The sequence below is a fragment of the Solanum stenotomum genome, chromosome 6 (genome assembly GCF_019186545.1).
Source record: "Solanum stenotomum isolate F172 chromosome 6, ASM1918654v1, whole genome shotgun sequence".
Taxonomy (NCBI): Eukaryota; Viridiplantae; Streptophyta; class Magnoliopsida; order Solanales; family Solanaceae; genus Solanum; species Solanum stenotomum.
Window position 1 is genome coordinate 54,353,405 of NC_064287.1, and position 16,575 is coordinate 54,369,979.

Consider the following 16,575-nt stretch of genomic DNA (forward strand, 5'->3'; position numbering starts at 1 on the left):
ATTTTCTTCATCTTTGTAATTGCAATCTTTCCACATATTTTCTTAAAAAATACTTTACTAAGAAAACTTTTTACTTCCTGAAAAAACATATTTAAACTATCTCAATATTTTGAGTTTCATACTTAAACTATTATGATTTATGTGTGAGTTTATACTTAAGTTATTATGAATGACTTATCAAAAATACAATTTAATTATTAATTATTCACTTTTTTTGGGCCTGAATATCACTATCATTCAAGTAACAAAAATGAAAAATTAATAAGTAAAAATATGTTTCGTTACAAAAAATTATATTTTTATGTGTGTTTTTGACAATTATCTCTTTTCGGAAACAAACGGCTTAGATTAAGGCTACGTGGTCTGGGGATTTTGATTCTATAATCGATTCATCCTGATTCCTAGGACCCTTTTTTCTTTCTTTTCCCTAAATCTTTATATTCATTCAGTTAAGTTTATACTTTTAATTCACTGCAAATCTGCACTGTGTAAAACGTGTTCTTCTTCTCGAATTCATTGTTGCAGAGACCCTTTTAAGCCCAAAGCCTTTTTTTTTTGTAAAGGTATGAGCTTTTTCTTATTGTGGTTTGAGTTCTTGATTTGACTTGATGTGGGGTTTAATTTTCATACTGTTTAGTTCTCTGCAGTTGCTGATTTGGTAATTTGTTTGTTGGTTTAATATTGGGGTATTCTGTTGATTTTGAGTGTCAAGATTCAAACTTTGTGCTTTTTTGTTCTGTTCTCAGCTGTTTTAGTGTATTGTTTCTGTTTAGTTGAGCTGGTATGTGTCCGGTGCGCACCTTGACTAATTCAATGGGATACCTGTCAATGCCCACCAACAATATGTATGAGGTGACTTTGTCCATCGAGGCTAGGATAGATGAAAAGAAATTACGTAGTGTTTTTTGTCTTTGCTGGGATTTGAACGTGAGACCTCATGGTTGCCATCTGCTTCATTGATTACTAGGATATGCCCTTGGGTGCTTTAGTTGAGCTGGTATCTATGAGAGTTTGTTGTGAATGTCCCTTTGGTAGTGTGAGATAGAAAAATGAAAATTTTGCTTACTGGTTTGTGGATTTTGACATGGTTATTGTTTTCTTGTGGAATATTGATGAGTTTGTAAAGGTTTCTTTTTTTTTTTTCATGCTATTTTTGATATTTGGTTACATGAGAACTGAGTGGGAGTAGCGTTACTATCTTACTGTTACCAGATTTCAATGCCGTGGGAAGTATCGTAGTTTTCTATTCTGAATATTTGGTAACTAGGGAAATATGCTGTTAATTTTTCGAGTGTCAAGATTCAAACTTTGTTCATTTTGTTCTCTCCTCGGTTATTTTAGCATATTGCTCTCTTAATTGAGCTGGTATCTATGAAGGTTCGTGGTGAATGTCCCCTAGGTAGCATGAGATAGAAAAAAATTTTGCTTACTGGTTTGTGAATTTTGACATGGTTATTGATTTCTTGTGGATTAGTGTTGAGTTTGTAAAGTTTTTTTTTTTGTTTTGTTTTCATTATGTTGGAATTGAGTTTCCATGCTTAAAAGACATTTTGATACTTTCTACGTATATTTTGCTTAAGACCACAAAATTAAAAAATCTTCTTTACTTTCTATAATCCCCCGGACAAACAAATTGAAACGGAGGGAGTACTATTCTGGATTTCGATGCAATAAGATGAATCTAGTTTTGTCAAATTTGTCTAAATACTACACATAAGGAAGTGTGGCCTAAAATGTGACCTGAATATGCTGGCCCTTTAGGATTTTTCAAGCTTTAGCAATGGGACAAAACTAATTTTGGAAGAGGCGATACACGTTTTTTCAATATTAGACAATCCATAGCAGCAATTCATATCTTTGTAAGTTGAACTTACCAAAAATGAGAATTAAAACAAAGCATCCGAAAAATTATTGATGTATCTTTCTAAGTTGTTGAACTTACCAAAAATAAGAATTAAAACAAAGAATCGAAAAATGATTGATGTTGATCTATGATTCCACGTTTCTTTTACATGCAAACTTGCATTCATTTTACACTTGTAGTACCTTCTTATTTTGGAATTTGGTTTTGGATCAATAACTCACTTAAGTGCTTGGATAATTTACACTAAGTGCAAGTTATAACCTCCTTTTGGATCTCCTCTATCTCTTCCTTTTTCTTACTGAGTGTTTAAGATCTTTTTGGATGTTGGAAATGAGTTTCCATGCTACTTTTGATCTGGGGTTGCATGAATGGGACCTGCTTTTCAGAGTGGATTCATATTATGCTTACAACACACATTGGGATAGGAACATACACAAATGTTTGGATAAGTTTTTATGACGTTTAACCTGTTAGTGCAAGTGAAATCGCCTCTTTAGATATCCTCAACAACAATAACATACCCAGTGTAATCCCACAAAGTGGGGTCTGGGGATGTAGAGTTTATGTAGACCTTACTCCTACTTCTGAGGTAGAGAGGTTGTTTACGATAGACCCTCAGCTCAAGAAAAAACAATCCAAAGCAGTCATGAAGTAACGGAAGAAAAAGAAATAACTGATAATAACAAAAATAGCAGATAGTCTGTAGATAACCTCCTCTTTTTTTTTTTGCAGCCTATGAAACCATGATATCAGTTTCCTCTTGTTAATTCCTAATTCTAAATCTCCATGAATACAAATGCAAAAGAAGATTGATGTTGAATTACATTACCAGTTTCAAAAAAAAAAGAAGATTGATGTTGAAATAGGGTTTTGCTTGTCCCTGATTTCGGCCTATGCTTAGACGTGAGGAAATTATTTTGATGAGGATCGTAAAAGGATGAAAATCAAGGAGAAAATGTTTTCTGATCAAGAGTGGACCAAAGACCACGTGTTTGTCACATTTTCTAGTAACCGTTTGGGAGTGTGTTTCAGGATCAATGTGTTCATAAATTTTCTTCTGAGGCTTTTATGTAACTTATGCCTTTTGCTGTCAAGATGAAGCTATTAGTGAAAATTACATTTACTTATTTTATTTTTTGAAAGTTACATCTATTTGATTATGTCGTTCTGTTCACAATTTATTTTGCAGGAGCAGTAAGATATGAAAAATAAAAAGGTAATAAGAACCATAATAAGAAAAGCTACTACTGTTGCTAACATTAACACTTTGCTAAAAGCAACAGTGCTGCAGTTGGAGTAAGAGTACTAGGGGATTTGATCAATGCTGAAATCTTTGTTTCTGAGGTTTGTTCCTAACTCACAGAAAGTGAAAGCAAATGGCGGAAGAAAATGGTCCTTCTGTTTTTACAGATTTTCCAGAATCTACGTCTACTAAGTTTTATTCAGATGTACAGGCAAATAACAACTTTCATGGGTCTGGTCTACCTGGTATTAAGAGGAGAGGCCAAGGTCATGGGAGTCGCTCTTGGATAAAGATTGATGAGCATGGCAATTCAAAGATTTTGGAATTGGATAAGGCTACCCTTATGAGACATTGTTCTTTGCCAGCCAGGGATCTCCGGCTTTTGGACCCTAAGTTTATCTATCCTTCCACAATATTAGGACGAGAGCAAGCTATTGTGGTAAACCTTGAACAGATCAGATGTGTCATCACAGCTGATGAGGTTATACTGATGAATTCTTTGGATGCTTGTGTACTGCAATACGAGTCTGAATTGTGTAAACGCCTTCAGATAAATAAAGATCAGCCGGGTAAATCCATTTCTATTTATCTTTCTGCACTAAAGCTTGGTTTTTTCTCAAAGCAATGAAAACCAGTGAATGCTAGTTTCTGTTGAAGAGTTGAAAGCCAGTAGATGCTCCTGTTCTGTGCAATCTAGCTTATTGCTAGGTTATCTCTTTTTTGTCTCTACATAGCTTTAAATTGTCTTGCACCAATGGATCATAATGTTAACAAAAAATTAACTATTCCGCCCTCCATGCCAGTTTAACTGTTAACTGTGACTTTTTAGTCCCGCTAGACCAAGTTCAATATTGAGATAACCATTAATGTATTGAAAGTAAAACTTAAAAGTTTCAGATGCTATCTGGAAAATATGATGCACTTATGATTCTGCATTCCAGGGTTAAAAGGAGAAGTGAAAGACAACTTCTCATAGAAAACCTGTCGCACTCTTGGAAAGGCAAAAGAGACTAACAAATTGCACAGAGGCTATATTTTCCAGAGTTGGATTGGCATAATTTTATTAGCAAAGTGCTTAATGCAGAAAGCCTTTTTTTTTTAAGGCATCTACATTGGAATCGTTTGGGATTGAGGCATGATTGTTGAATGTTGTTCTGTCCGTGTCTGAATCAGATCCATGTAACTCTAAATCATAACACAAGAAAATGCAACATGAATTGCTGAAATTGATTGGATCCACCTCTTCGTCCCCCTCAACGGAAACAGTTGAGTAGGGCAAAGCTTGTGACATTCTATGTGGGGAGCAAACTCTGTGTTGTTGGTTTTTCTTATTTTTAATATTTATATCTGGTATTTCATCAACGAATGGCAATAGGGTTGTATAAGCATAACAAAACTTCTGAACATATCTATACAGAGAGAGAGATCAAGAAGTCCTGGAAATAGTTCTTGGTTCCTTTGTTGCATAGCAATTAGCATCTAAATCCATTCCTGAATCTGCATAAGAACAATTATTAAAGTAAAAAATGGAAAACTTGGATGATGCTAGAAGTTGGAGATATTTCTCACTATTGGTAATGGCTTAATTCTGGAAAATTTTATGCTGTGTAGCCATGATATTTTCTTAACAGTGAATTTGGATATATAAAGACCTCAATTGAAAGGAAATGTTGGAAAGAAATTGATAAAGATTCAAGGTATTGAGTTCCAAGTTTGTTAATAACAGTTATGTTATCCAGCTGTTTTTGTCCATGTAGCATGCACTTATTTGTAGCTTCTGCCAAATGCTACTTTTGACCAACTCAATTGCAGAAAGAAGTATAAAAATTAGCCTTAAAATTTTGTTCCACCTTGCCTGAGCTTTGTAACGACAGCCTGTCTTACATCTTTGACTTTAATTTAATCAAACTTATGTACTTAGTATCTGCAGATCTTTATGTATCAATAAAAGTAGTATCTATAGCTATTAGAAGCAGTGGAGGATATCCCCTCTAGTATAGCTATTAGAAGCATGTTCAGCAACCGATGGTGTTTTTGTTGTTTGAGGGATGCATGTAATTACAGTGATTCTGAAACGTTCTCTCTCCTTTGTATTCATTTAGCATGATGTCGTATGTCTTTCAGTGCAACAGCAAGTACACCATCCCAAACTGGTTGGCGTCTGTTCGATGAATCCTCTATATCCCCTCCCCTCTGTTTGAACCTATTTTATTCTAGTTGATGTTTCTTTTGATATATGGTAAACTCTCTATAGATGAAATTTCAGTTTTTTCATAATGAGTGGTGTTTTAATTCAGATGGTCTTCCTTTCGAGTTCAGAGCCCTTGAGCTTGCTTTGGAGTTAACTTGCTTGTCTCTTGATGCTCAGGTATGCAGAAGACTCATTTGATGGCAGATTAATAACTCTTTTTGTGTAATAGACTAGAATATTTGCTGTCCATTGTAGGCATAATATACAGCACCAATATGTGTGCCATTGTTGCATAATGTGATAAATATCTTAAGTCTAGTGGTCAATGAAGTGTGTTGAGGACCATGAGGTCTCAGGTTCAAACCTCAGCAGAGACAAAAAATACTAGGTGATTTCTTCCCATCTGTCCGAACCTTGGAGGGAAAAGTTACCTGGTAGTACCTATTGTTGGTGGGAGGTATCCCATGGAATTAGTTGATGTGCGCGTAAGCTGTCCTGGACACCACAGTTATAAAAAAAAAAGAAAAAGGAACTGCAGAAAGGAATAATAGAATATCTTAAAGCTTAGTTGCAGCTTGATCAATTTTAAGTTGAGCTTTCATGGTTCTATGTTGGTTAAGTAAAAATGGATTCAAGGTGCTTTGCATCAATTGCTCTTGGATGTTAGTAAATCCCGTCTGTTTTGCTTATTACTTAGTTTTATCATCATCATGATGTGACGTGTTGGCCGAAATATGAATTCACTTCGACATGTTTTTCTCTCTCTGTATCCAGTACCTCAAACAAAATGCAGTAATTTCTCATGATTAAACGTATATATTCTCAATCAAAACTTCTTTTTCATGTCTTTCTAAATCAAACAGGTGAAAGAATTAGAACTGGAAGTATACCCCGTGCTTGATGAACTAGCATCATCTATTAACACTCTAAATCTGGAACGAGTTCGTAGATTGAAAGGTCAGCTGCTTGCCTTGACTCAGCGAGTCCAAAAGGTATGATTGTATACGTAACCTAATACTGCTCGACTATCTGTCAAACCACTTAAGCTTTTAAACAAATGTTCAGGCATACAGATGTCTTCAATACCTGTATAAGTGGAATAGGAGTCACAGATGTCTTCCTCTTGTACATATTCTGTACCTTAATAAAATTACTTATCGAAAAATGTTCAGGTATGTGATGAAATAGAACATCTAATGGATGATGATGGTGACATGGCTGAGATGTACTTAACAGAGAAGAAACAGAGGAAGGAGGATTATTTTAATAATGATTCATATGATCAAGCGGATATATATGGAAAAATTAGAGGAGCAGCAAGATCTGCTCCAGTATCACCTGCATCATCAACTACTGGGGTGCATAAGTTGCAACGGGCATTCAGTAATTTGAGCTCAAGCAAACACGGAAGTATTTCAGCTTCATCTAATGGTCAAGAAAATATTGATCAGCTTGAAATGTTGCTTGAAGCATATTTTGTGGTCGTTGACAGTGCTCTGAACAAGTTGTCATCAGTAAGAGATTCTTACGTTACTAGCTTTTCTTCTTGATATCCAGAAACTCTTATATTTATACTGCAACATTAATTAAATTAGAATGAACTAAACTCCTTCCCTGATAGATTCAAGAAATGCAACTAGAGTTGGATTACCATTCTTACCAAATAATCTTAAGAATTACTTCTTCCGTTGCTATTTGTTTGGCTGGTTTTGACTTGACACAAAGTTTAAGAAAGTCTAGAAGAATCTTGTGGTCTTAAACTAAAGATATATGTAAAATGACCAAAATGCCATTTAATCTTGTGGTCTTAAACATGTTGTGTGGATAGTTAGAGTCAAAGAATTACCAAAAAAGAAGAAAAGAGACATTCTTTTGAAACAGGCTAAAGGAAAGTGAGACAAACAAATTGAAACGGAAGGAGTATTTGCTAAAACATAGCCTCGGGTTCTGGTTTACGGATAAGGGGAGAATTATGGGAGTAATCTAGCATTTGATTAATATTAAGGGGGTATACTTAGTAGATCTTGTATTACTGTTTTGATCCTAGCATTTCTCTACAACCTTGGGCGCGCCAGTCACTTCCTTTCCTTTTTTCTTTATGTTGTATGTTGTCTAGTTGCTTAATCTACCCCTAGTTATTGCTCTTGAAGTTTTCAATGTGTGAATTATTCTGGTAAAGATACTGCAGACTACACAGACCCCTAACTTATAGCATCGATGATTTAATCCCTTCAAAATCATCCATTGAAGAGTCAAATAATCCATACACCAAGATTTTCTCCCATAACTCATAATGCATGACCTCCTAATTAATTTGTTTCAATATTCCAACTGAAGAATTTGTATTTCTCACGTTCGTTCTCTCGTGTTGCAGCTTAAAGAATATATTGATGATACGGAGGATCTGATCAATATAAAACTTGTAAGACTAACTTGCGGATACTATCTTTTAGTGTTCCCTTGTTTCTTGATGTCTTTTGTTTCAGCATAACTTTTCATATACATTAAATACACACGTATCTACACTGTAATGTTCATGAAACTCACTCAAAATTTTATTATGTAACAGGCCAATGTCCAGAATCAGCTAATACAATTTGAGTTGCTTCTAACAGCTGCCACTTTTGTGGCAACAATATTTGCTATGGTGACTGCAGTATTTGGAATGAACTTGAAAACCACAGTTTTTGACGATCCGGATGGGTTTGACTGGACTATTATCATCACTGGAATCTTTTGTTTGGTCTTATACATTGCTTTCATGATTTACTTTAAGCATAAGAAACTTCTTCCACTGTAAACAAATCTTAACATCTATAATGAAGATGGAGTGGAATCGCCACGATCATTTGATTCTTCATTCTCTCATCTTGTTCTGGAGCCTCTTTATGTGCTAACCTGATGAGACTGAATTTTTGTTTGCCTATTATCTGAGCTACTATTCCCCTTCTCTGCATTAGATTCAGAAAAGCAGACTATGCAGGAAATGAAGTTTTTCCCCATATGTACACGCCTTTCTCATCGTCTCTGTGATGACTTGGACCAGAGGCGAATCTATGACTTAAACATGATGGTTTTGAACTCGCTGTACTGTTGAAATTATGAGTTCAGAATATAACGTTTATTGTGATCTTAATGTTTTTCATTTTACATCTACGTTGTGTGTCGAAAATGATGGATTCAGTTGAAACTTGAATCCATGGCACAAAGGCTACACCATATTAAGTAAAGCAGAATAACACCCTCTCCCCAGTGTCTGCTGTTATGTACACTGCACATTGTGTCTCTATACTTAAAAGAGTTGTAAGAAGATACCAATATAACATAAAAAATAACAGAAGACAGCATAATATAGATATGATCATTTTCCTATCATATCTGGTCTATCAATGAATGGGAACCTTGGAGCAATGGTAATGTTGTTTCCGTGTGACCTGCAGCTCACGGGTTTGAGCCATGGATTCTGTCTATAACAATTGCATCAAGGTAGGCTGCTTACGTTCGTGCACCAGGCCACCCTTTTTTTCGTTTGGGCTATCAATCAATCCTCCATCAAAAGGAGGGATTCTTGTATTAGTGTCAAAAGCATTTTCACTTCCATGCATGATCCTGATGGTCTCTTCATTAGCCTCATGATACCAATATGAACTTTGTAGACATTCAGATGACTCTGATTCCCGCGATGCAAAGTCCTTTTGAGAGAGATTATGTTGTGTTTCCAATGAACAAACTCTATTTTGGCTATGATAAAGGGCTGTTTCGAGCTCCTTAATTCGAGCTTCTAGTCTGGATTCTATTACCTCATGCAGACGCGAGCTAAGCTCCCTCGGGGAAACAGGATAGTTGGCAGGTTTAGAATGAACAATCCAAGTTCCACTAGTATGACTATCTGATTCTGATGAATCAGGACTCTGTACACTGAGGCAATCTAGTTTTAAGTCTCCTTGAACCACATTTATTTCATCTTCTGGATCTAGCTGCAAATTTTAATTTTTTATGAATCAGAAATTTTGTCAACATGGACATCAAAAATGACAATTGTGCCTCAATCTCAAGCAAGTTGGAGTCGGCTATACAAAATCCTCACTATCCATGTCGCTCCATTTGTGGGGTCATCTCAGTCAGTCTCGAAAACGATATTTTCAAAAAGTACCAATAAGTAGAAGTATAGCTAAATGCAGGCTTACCTCAACAAAATCAGATATTCTTTCAAAGGTTGAAACCTTCAAGCTCATTTCCAACCTTTCCAATTCAGCTTCAAGCTCTGCCTCAATTTCGCTCATCGACTCGTGTTTTTCTGCTTCACTGGTTTGTCTTGTTGGTTCATCAACAGTTGACATAGAGAGACTATATAGATTTGGATCTTCATAATCATCATTAGCAATCTCTTTCACATTGAGCTCCTCTTCTAACTCTTGTACTAAATTTTTGGTCCATTTTAACTTCTCATTCACCTTTTCTATCTCTTTTCTGTTTGCAATAACAGCAGACATCATGCCACTAACAATTCCCATATAGAATAGAGTCATTCCATTTGCTAGCCCTGGTTGAATCAAGACAAGGGAGAAACATAAATAAAGCATTAGATAACTAAATTGGTTGCTCGGACTCTCCAAAAATATTGTCATACTCATGTCGAATACTCCAAAAATGTTACTAAGAGTCCGAGCAACATAAGTTTTGGCTAGATAGAGCCATTCTATTTAGTCAAAATCTTGAAGGTAACTAAATTGCTTTATGTTTGGCCTATGTTGCTCGAACTCTACAAAAATATTGCTGCACTCGTGTTGAATCCTTCCAAAAACACTACTCACCTAGTGGAATTTTTTAAGAGTTCGAGCAACATAGGTTTTTGGTGAGATCAATTAGATCATCAGAATAACAATAAAGTCATGTTCTTCAATTGCTTTTCTCCAAATGGATAGAGCAAACGGATGACAATACACTCGAAAATAGATAACTTTGCATAAATATTCAACAAATTCCTTAAAAACTTATATCTCATAAGAAATGGTGAAACCAAATCATGAAAAAAGGGACTATAGAGAGCAGAAGAACAACTCATTCAACCTATAACAACATATTCAGTGAAATCTCATAGCGGGGCCTGGGGAGAGTAGGAGTGTAGAGTGTACGTAGACCTTACCCCTACCTCGTGAAGGTAGAGAGGTTATTTCCGAAATACCCTTGACTCATATGATCTAGTAAGTATGCAATAAGTAGAAACTGAGTGGAAACAATTGATATGTATGCAATAAGAAGAAACTGAAACAAGAATATATAACATCAATCGAAATGAGTACAGTTTAACTTATATATACTAACATCGTCACCTAAATGATAACTACAGATAACTTCAAACCACAAATACATGTAAACAAGAACCTAGAAAATAAGGCATGTTACGCGCTACAACATGTCAAAAACACATATACTGTAAAATTTCTCTACGCTGTCACGTTAAATCCAAATAAACTTCATATGGTTTTTGAAGTTAGAACCTGTTGTATTGAATGATCCAACAGAATCTTTGTTCCTGGTACTTGTATATTCTTTTGCACACTCATAATTTGTAGAGGATGGAAAAATTGAATCTTTCTCGAGGCATTCTGATGAATCAAGATTAAGCTGTCTGAATCTGAAAACCCCTTCATCGGGGACTTCCTTTTTAGCTCTTTTTCGAGCTAATATGTGAAACGGACACATTTTTTCGCGTAATTGGTGCAACAAATTCTTGTTATGCACTAAAAAGTTGTCCTTTTCCTCTGATGAACTTTGCAAATATTGTGCTACATAACCTGCTCCTGCAGCTGCTACAACAACCCAAAACTCCATATTCTATGATAATTAACAAGTCTTGAAATCAGGGGCGGAGCTAGAAGGTTACCTACAGGTTCGGCTTAACCAGTGACTTTAGCCCAATATGTGCAAAAATTTAAATTCAGAACTCAATTACTAACGATATCGCTATTCTAGAATTCAAAACACATAAATGGGAAATTCCAAACATGCTATTAATGGAATACTAGCTCTAATCTCTCATACCAAAAAAAAAACAAAAAACATTTCTGGATAATGCCATAGATATATTAGAGTTTAGACAAAATTTAAGAAAAAAATAATATTTTGATGCACTAAACATTTCACGTTTATGCAGGATTTGAAGAAGGATCGCACCCTTAGGGTGTAATGTAGGAAGTCTATCCTAATGCAAACATCAATGACTGATTCTACGATTTGAACTTATGAGATCTAAATCACACAAAAACAATATAGCTAATATATGATTATTAGCTATATTTCTTATAATACTTAGATAGAGAGAAAAATATAGGTGGAATAATATATGGTTATCATAAATTTAGTCACCATGACCACGTAGTTAGTTATTGAAAATGAAAGGTGGACCAAAAGAAATAAATAGAATATAACTATATTATTAAAAAAAAAAAAAAAAGAAGATCCAACCTACTATAATGAAGTCCAAATATTTCTTTTTCTCTAAAAAAAAAAGTGAGGCCATAAATGATTTACGTGTCTATTGAAAATGTAACATATAATAACTACTAGCCACATGCATTTTAGTTCGTTCTATATTTAGGAACCTAGGTAATAATATCTCGATATCATTACCTAAACAAAAGTCAAATACAAATATACAATAAACTATTGAAGCAACTTCAAAATGAGTTGAAACTATATAGATATTAAAATCTATAAAGTTGAAGTAGTATTAGTTTTTAAAACCATCCAAAAACGAAAATATTGTACCTTCAACATGAACATGTAATAAAACCATAACAAGATTTGATATAATTAATTAAGCCTAAAACAACACTAATTATAGTTCTTTTGTTGGTAACCTTCTCCCCAACGTCCATCAGAACTTTGAGGCCGGCTTCTCGAACGTTGACCACCGCGAAATTCACCTCTCTCCAATGGAGAATTTGCCCTCTCTCCGTGAACTGAATAAAATTTAAATACTATATGATTACGATATAATAAAGAAAGAAAGTCTTGAAGTAACATTAAAATCATCTCTATGACTTATAGGTCATCAGTTCAAACTGTGAAATCAATAACTGATGCTTATGTCATCCTGTATTATAACAAAATAAAACGACAAGCACACATATAAGTACCTTTGTTAGTTCTCTTGTATCTCATGTAAGCTCGTTTCCCCTTCACCATAACGTGATGAGTCTAGAATCAAACATTAAAGAAAAAAGACAAACATTAAAAAACGATCAATAAACTTTAAATCGATAAATATTTTTGAAGAATAAAATGTGTAAAATTCATTACATGGACAGCCTTTTGAGCAGAAATTGCATCTTGAAAATGCACAAAACCACAACAATATCCATCCTACATTAAAAAATTTTTCAATATATATATAAATGCTTAATCATTAAACAAAAAATAAGTTTAAAGCATATGATAAATCGAAAAATAAAATGAAAGTGATACATATATACCTCGTATACTTCATAAGCTTTCAGTTGAACGTCTTGAATGTGAAGGGGTCCAAACTCTTTAACAACAGCATATAAATCATTTTTTGTTGTGTTGGGTAGTAGTCCTCCAACAAATATCGATTTATCTGTAAAATGTAAACAAATAATTCAACAATTGACTTAATATGATAAAAATTTCATCAATTATTTGACTATTGTAACAATAGAAATTTACATTCGATGTCATTATGATAATTGTCTTGCGTAACTCTGGTTGAAGGAGTACTTGCAACTTTCAACACATCACTCGAACTAGACTTCTGAACGAAGTTATTGGGTTGTGGCTTTTTAGGAGCCGATGGTAGGCCAACATTTTTTGGTGGCGAGGACCTACCTTGCTTTATCTATAGAAAATATTTCGAATTAGACAAAACATAAGAAGTAAAATTACAATTTAAGATTAACATTCTTATGGTGTTTATATAACTAGCACGTGAATCAAACGATCCAAAAAAGTAGGACTAACCATTGAAGCATAGGTAATTTTTGGAGCCTCGTTCTCAACGATGACGGGGGCCACAGGGGCCTTCTTTTTTTGTTCTTCTTCTTTCTTTGGGCTTGAAGGCTTCTGGTCGACTTCATCATCAACATTGTTTTCAGCTTTGCTCTGAGTAGCTATAATAATCCAAATGGAGAACAACTTAATATAATCAATAATAAAGGCTAAAATTCTACGCGCTAACAAATTAAATATTTATACAATCATGTCATCTAAGAGGTGATTATAAGGCATACCTAAAGGAGTAGCAATTGAACCATTTTCCTCAACAATTGTTGAAGATTTGTCTTCACCAATAAATCTAAAAATATCATTAAACACATAGTATCCTGTCTCTTGTGGAGCAAGAAAAAAAGTTTGAGAAAACCTTTTTCTTGACTTGTCTTGCCCAATTAAATAAGCCATAACTATCACCAAAACACCACCAGCAACAGATAATTGAGAGTCAATAGTTTGGACTTCAACTTTGCTACCCTTAAAGTGTGATGACATGATAAAATCACTTATGCCCTAAAATTTAAAAAATGTTGAGCCAAAATCAAAAAATAGAAACAACATTTTATTCAAAGTTAAAAACAAAAAAAATTGTAGTCAACCAATTGAAATACTAAGATTCTCTGTAAGAATACTTACATCAGAAGTTGTCACAGACTTAGTTTCACCATCGGACGATGGCCAACTTAGAACACTTTTTTCCTTGTAAAATCGATACGATTGGTCGATTAGGGTTTGTAAAATGTTATAGTATTGAACCACAAAAGCAGTGGCAACTTTTTCAGCAGCATGTCTTGTTGATTTAGTAGCCATTTTTGCACTACAATAAGATAAAATGAATAGAGGGTTAATAAGATTTAATTTAACTATTTAGATAAATAAAAACAAATAGTCAAGCTACTAGTTAAAGAATGAAACACTTTAAATAAAAAGGAAAAAGTTATAAATGCAAATTGCAAATGAATAGTTTAAGGAGCATCTAAATTATATCAAATTAATATCTGCAATCCCAAGATAACTAATCTTGTGATTTTAACCTTATTCAAAAAGATTATGTCAAAAGAAATCTCTTTTGACCCTTCTATAATAATAATAATAATATCACATAAAAATAAAAGGTATTCAATCATAAATAATCATAAAAAATATATTTGAAACGTAAATCTATCAATAATATTTTAAATGATAATTAAATAAATATTAGAAGTGATATATTTTATAGTCAAACAATTGAAAGAAAATCTAACAATCCAAGATCTAAGCATTTTTCTTATTTATTTTTTTTTTATGTATAAACCTAACCAAGAAAAGATTAACCTTGATATATTATCAACTCAATTAGCAAACAACCTTCAAAAAGTATGAATTCAAAGCATAAAATAGGATATCCTTAAAGCAAAAAATTAATAATAATGTATACACTTAAATTCACTTAGAAGGTCTAATCTAAAGGGAAATTACAACAACAATAAAAAGACAAAGAAAAAGACTATTTTTAAGATTATTTTTTAAAAAAAACCATCAAATCTTGAAAGAGGGTATAACAAGTTCAAAAATTAGCAAATAGAAGTAAACACAACAACTTTAATAAATCTAAATCATTGAACCTACAAAATCAATAAATGTATATTAATTATTCCAAAAAAAACATTCTTTAAAGGTTTGATCTTAAATTCTATATGGAAAGCACAACAAGAACAACAACAAAAAATAACATTTCCCCTTTTTTAGGCTTGATAAAAGTTAAAATCATCAAATCTATTAAAAAAAATAGTGTTGCAAATTTAAGAACGGATAAAGAGATACAACAACAACAACAACAAACACAGTGGGGTTTACCCAGTGCAAACAAAGTGCTCACCCGAAGGGCAGAGGTTGTAGCGGCGGCGGGTTATCTGGGTTAAAAAAAAAATAAAAAAAAATTAATAACTCAAAATTATAAAACCTACAAAGCCGATAAATATAAAAAAATCATTTAAAGAAATCAAGAAAAAAAAACATAGAAGATTAGAGGGAAAAAACAATTTTGAGAAAATTTACACAAGAAATGCAAAAAAATTAAAAAGGAATTTGTGAATACCTCTGCAGAAAAAGTTTGGAATTGAAAAAAATCAAAGAAGGAATAAAGAGAAGGTATGTAACAATTTATAGTGGTGGAGTGAAAAATATTTAGTTCTTGGATATATTTTCTCTAATTCCAACTAGGATATTATAGGTCAATATTTAGTAAATCAATTAAGTACTTTCCTTATATGTTTATTATAATATTCTTAGAAATAATATAAAGTATGTGTTTGGCATGAAATAGTTGGTTTTTTTTATTTTATTTTTAAAAAGGAATATTATTTAAAGTTTAATTGAGAAAAGATATTTGTAAGTTAACATTGTATGTAGACATAAAATCATAGTTGAAATATGGTGAGTGTAAAATTAAAAAAAAGAAGGGGGGGGGGGGGGGGNGGGAAGGTATTCGAAGATCGAAACTATGTGATTAAAAAAATCATATATTTATATAAAAAAGAACCTTAGGCCCGTCTACGTGACATTACCACAAACTAGAATTTTCTTTTAATTTATTTATTTTCAAAACTAGTCTTTCCCTTTCATGAAAAGTTGCGACATTTATGAAATGTTGTAACTTTTATGAAAAGTTACGACTTTAATGAAGACTTGCGACTTTCATAAAGAGTTGTCACTTTTATAAAAAGTTGCGACTTTTATGAAGAGTTGCGACTTTAAGAACAGTTGTGACTTTTATGAAAGGTTGGTGACCTTTTCGAAAGGTTGCAACTTTTCCAAATAGTTGTAACATTTGTGATAAGACACAATAAATATTTGTTCACACTACCCTTTGTTGTCGATAAATAGAGGGATTTCCTCTCATTTTAGAACAACGAAAACTTTGAACCTCTTCTTCTTCTTCACAATTAAATATTTGTGTACTTTGCTCCTGTTGATTGGCTCACAGACACCATTACTTATGTTACAGATCATGGTATGTATTTTTACAATCATTATTTTATGCTTATGTTATTAAGGATAAATGATAAGATGTAATAACTTTCATTTTCCTTTACATTATTAATGTTTGTTACTACATAATCTTGTGTGTAAGATAATATAGTGTTTTAGTTTTAATGACCGATAGATTTTAAGTATTATTTTATAAATTTCGTAATATTAAATTCTCATGAAAAGTGTGGGTAATTTTACTAGTAAAATATAATTGAAAATATGTTTGTTAAAAACTATAAAACAAAAATAGTA

At 33.1% G+C, this 16,575-nt stretch overlaps 2 protein-coding genes and 1 pseudogene across 2 annotated transcripts; 1 reads left to right on the forward strand and 2 right to left on the reverse strand.

Moving 5' to 3' along the window:
• The first annotated feature begins 418 nt into the window (after positions 1 to 418).
• LOC125867380 (magnesium transporter MRS2-5) lies at positions 419 to 8,134 on the forward strand. Its single transcript, XM_049547861.1, has 7 exons — positions 419 to 563; positions 3,054 to 3,676; positions 5,405 to 5,475; positions 6,162 to 6,290; positions 6,471 to 6,812; positions 7,673 to 7,720; positions 7,868 to 8,134. Exons 2-7 carry the CDS (start codon positions 3,241 to 3,243, stop codon positions 8,096 to 8,098), a joined length of 1,257 nt encoding a protein of 418 aa, XP_049403818.1. The 5' UTR covers positions 419 to 563; positions 3,054 to 3,240; the 3' UTR covers positions 8,099 to 8,134.
• A 434-nt stretch (positions 8,135 to 8,568) lies between these two features.
• On the reverse strand, positions 8,569 to 11,340 carry LOC125867381 (uncharacterized). The gene is made up of 3 exons (XM_049547862.1): positions 10,800 to 11,340; positions 9,486 to 9,841; positions 8,569 to 9,275 (listed from the first exon to the last, which is right to left on the reverse strand). The coding sequence occupies exons 1-3, from the start codon at positions 11,131 to 11,133 to the stop codon at positions 8,766 to 8,768; spliced, it is 1,200 nt and encodes a 399-aa protein (XP_049403819.1). The 5' UTR covers positions 11,134 to 11,340; the 3' UTR covers positions 8,569 to 8,765.
• Positions 11,341 to 12,077: 737 nt separating this feature from the next.
• LOC125869095 (nuclear transport factor 2-like) lies at positions 12,078 to 14,124 on the reverse strand (annotated as a pseudogene).
• Positions 14,125 to 16,575: the final 2,451 nt, after the last annotated feature.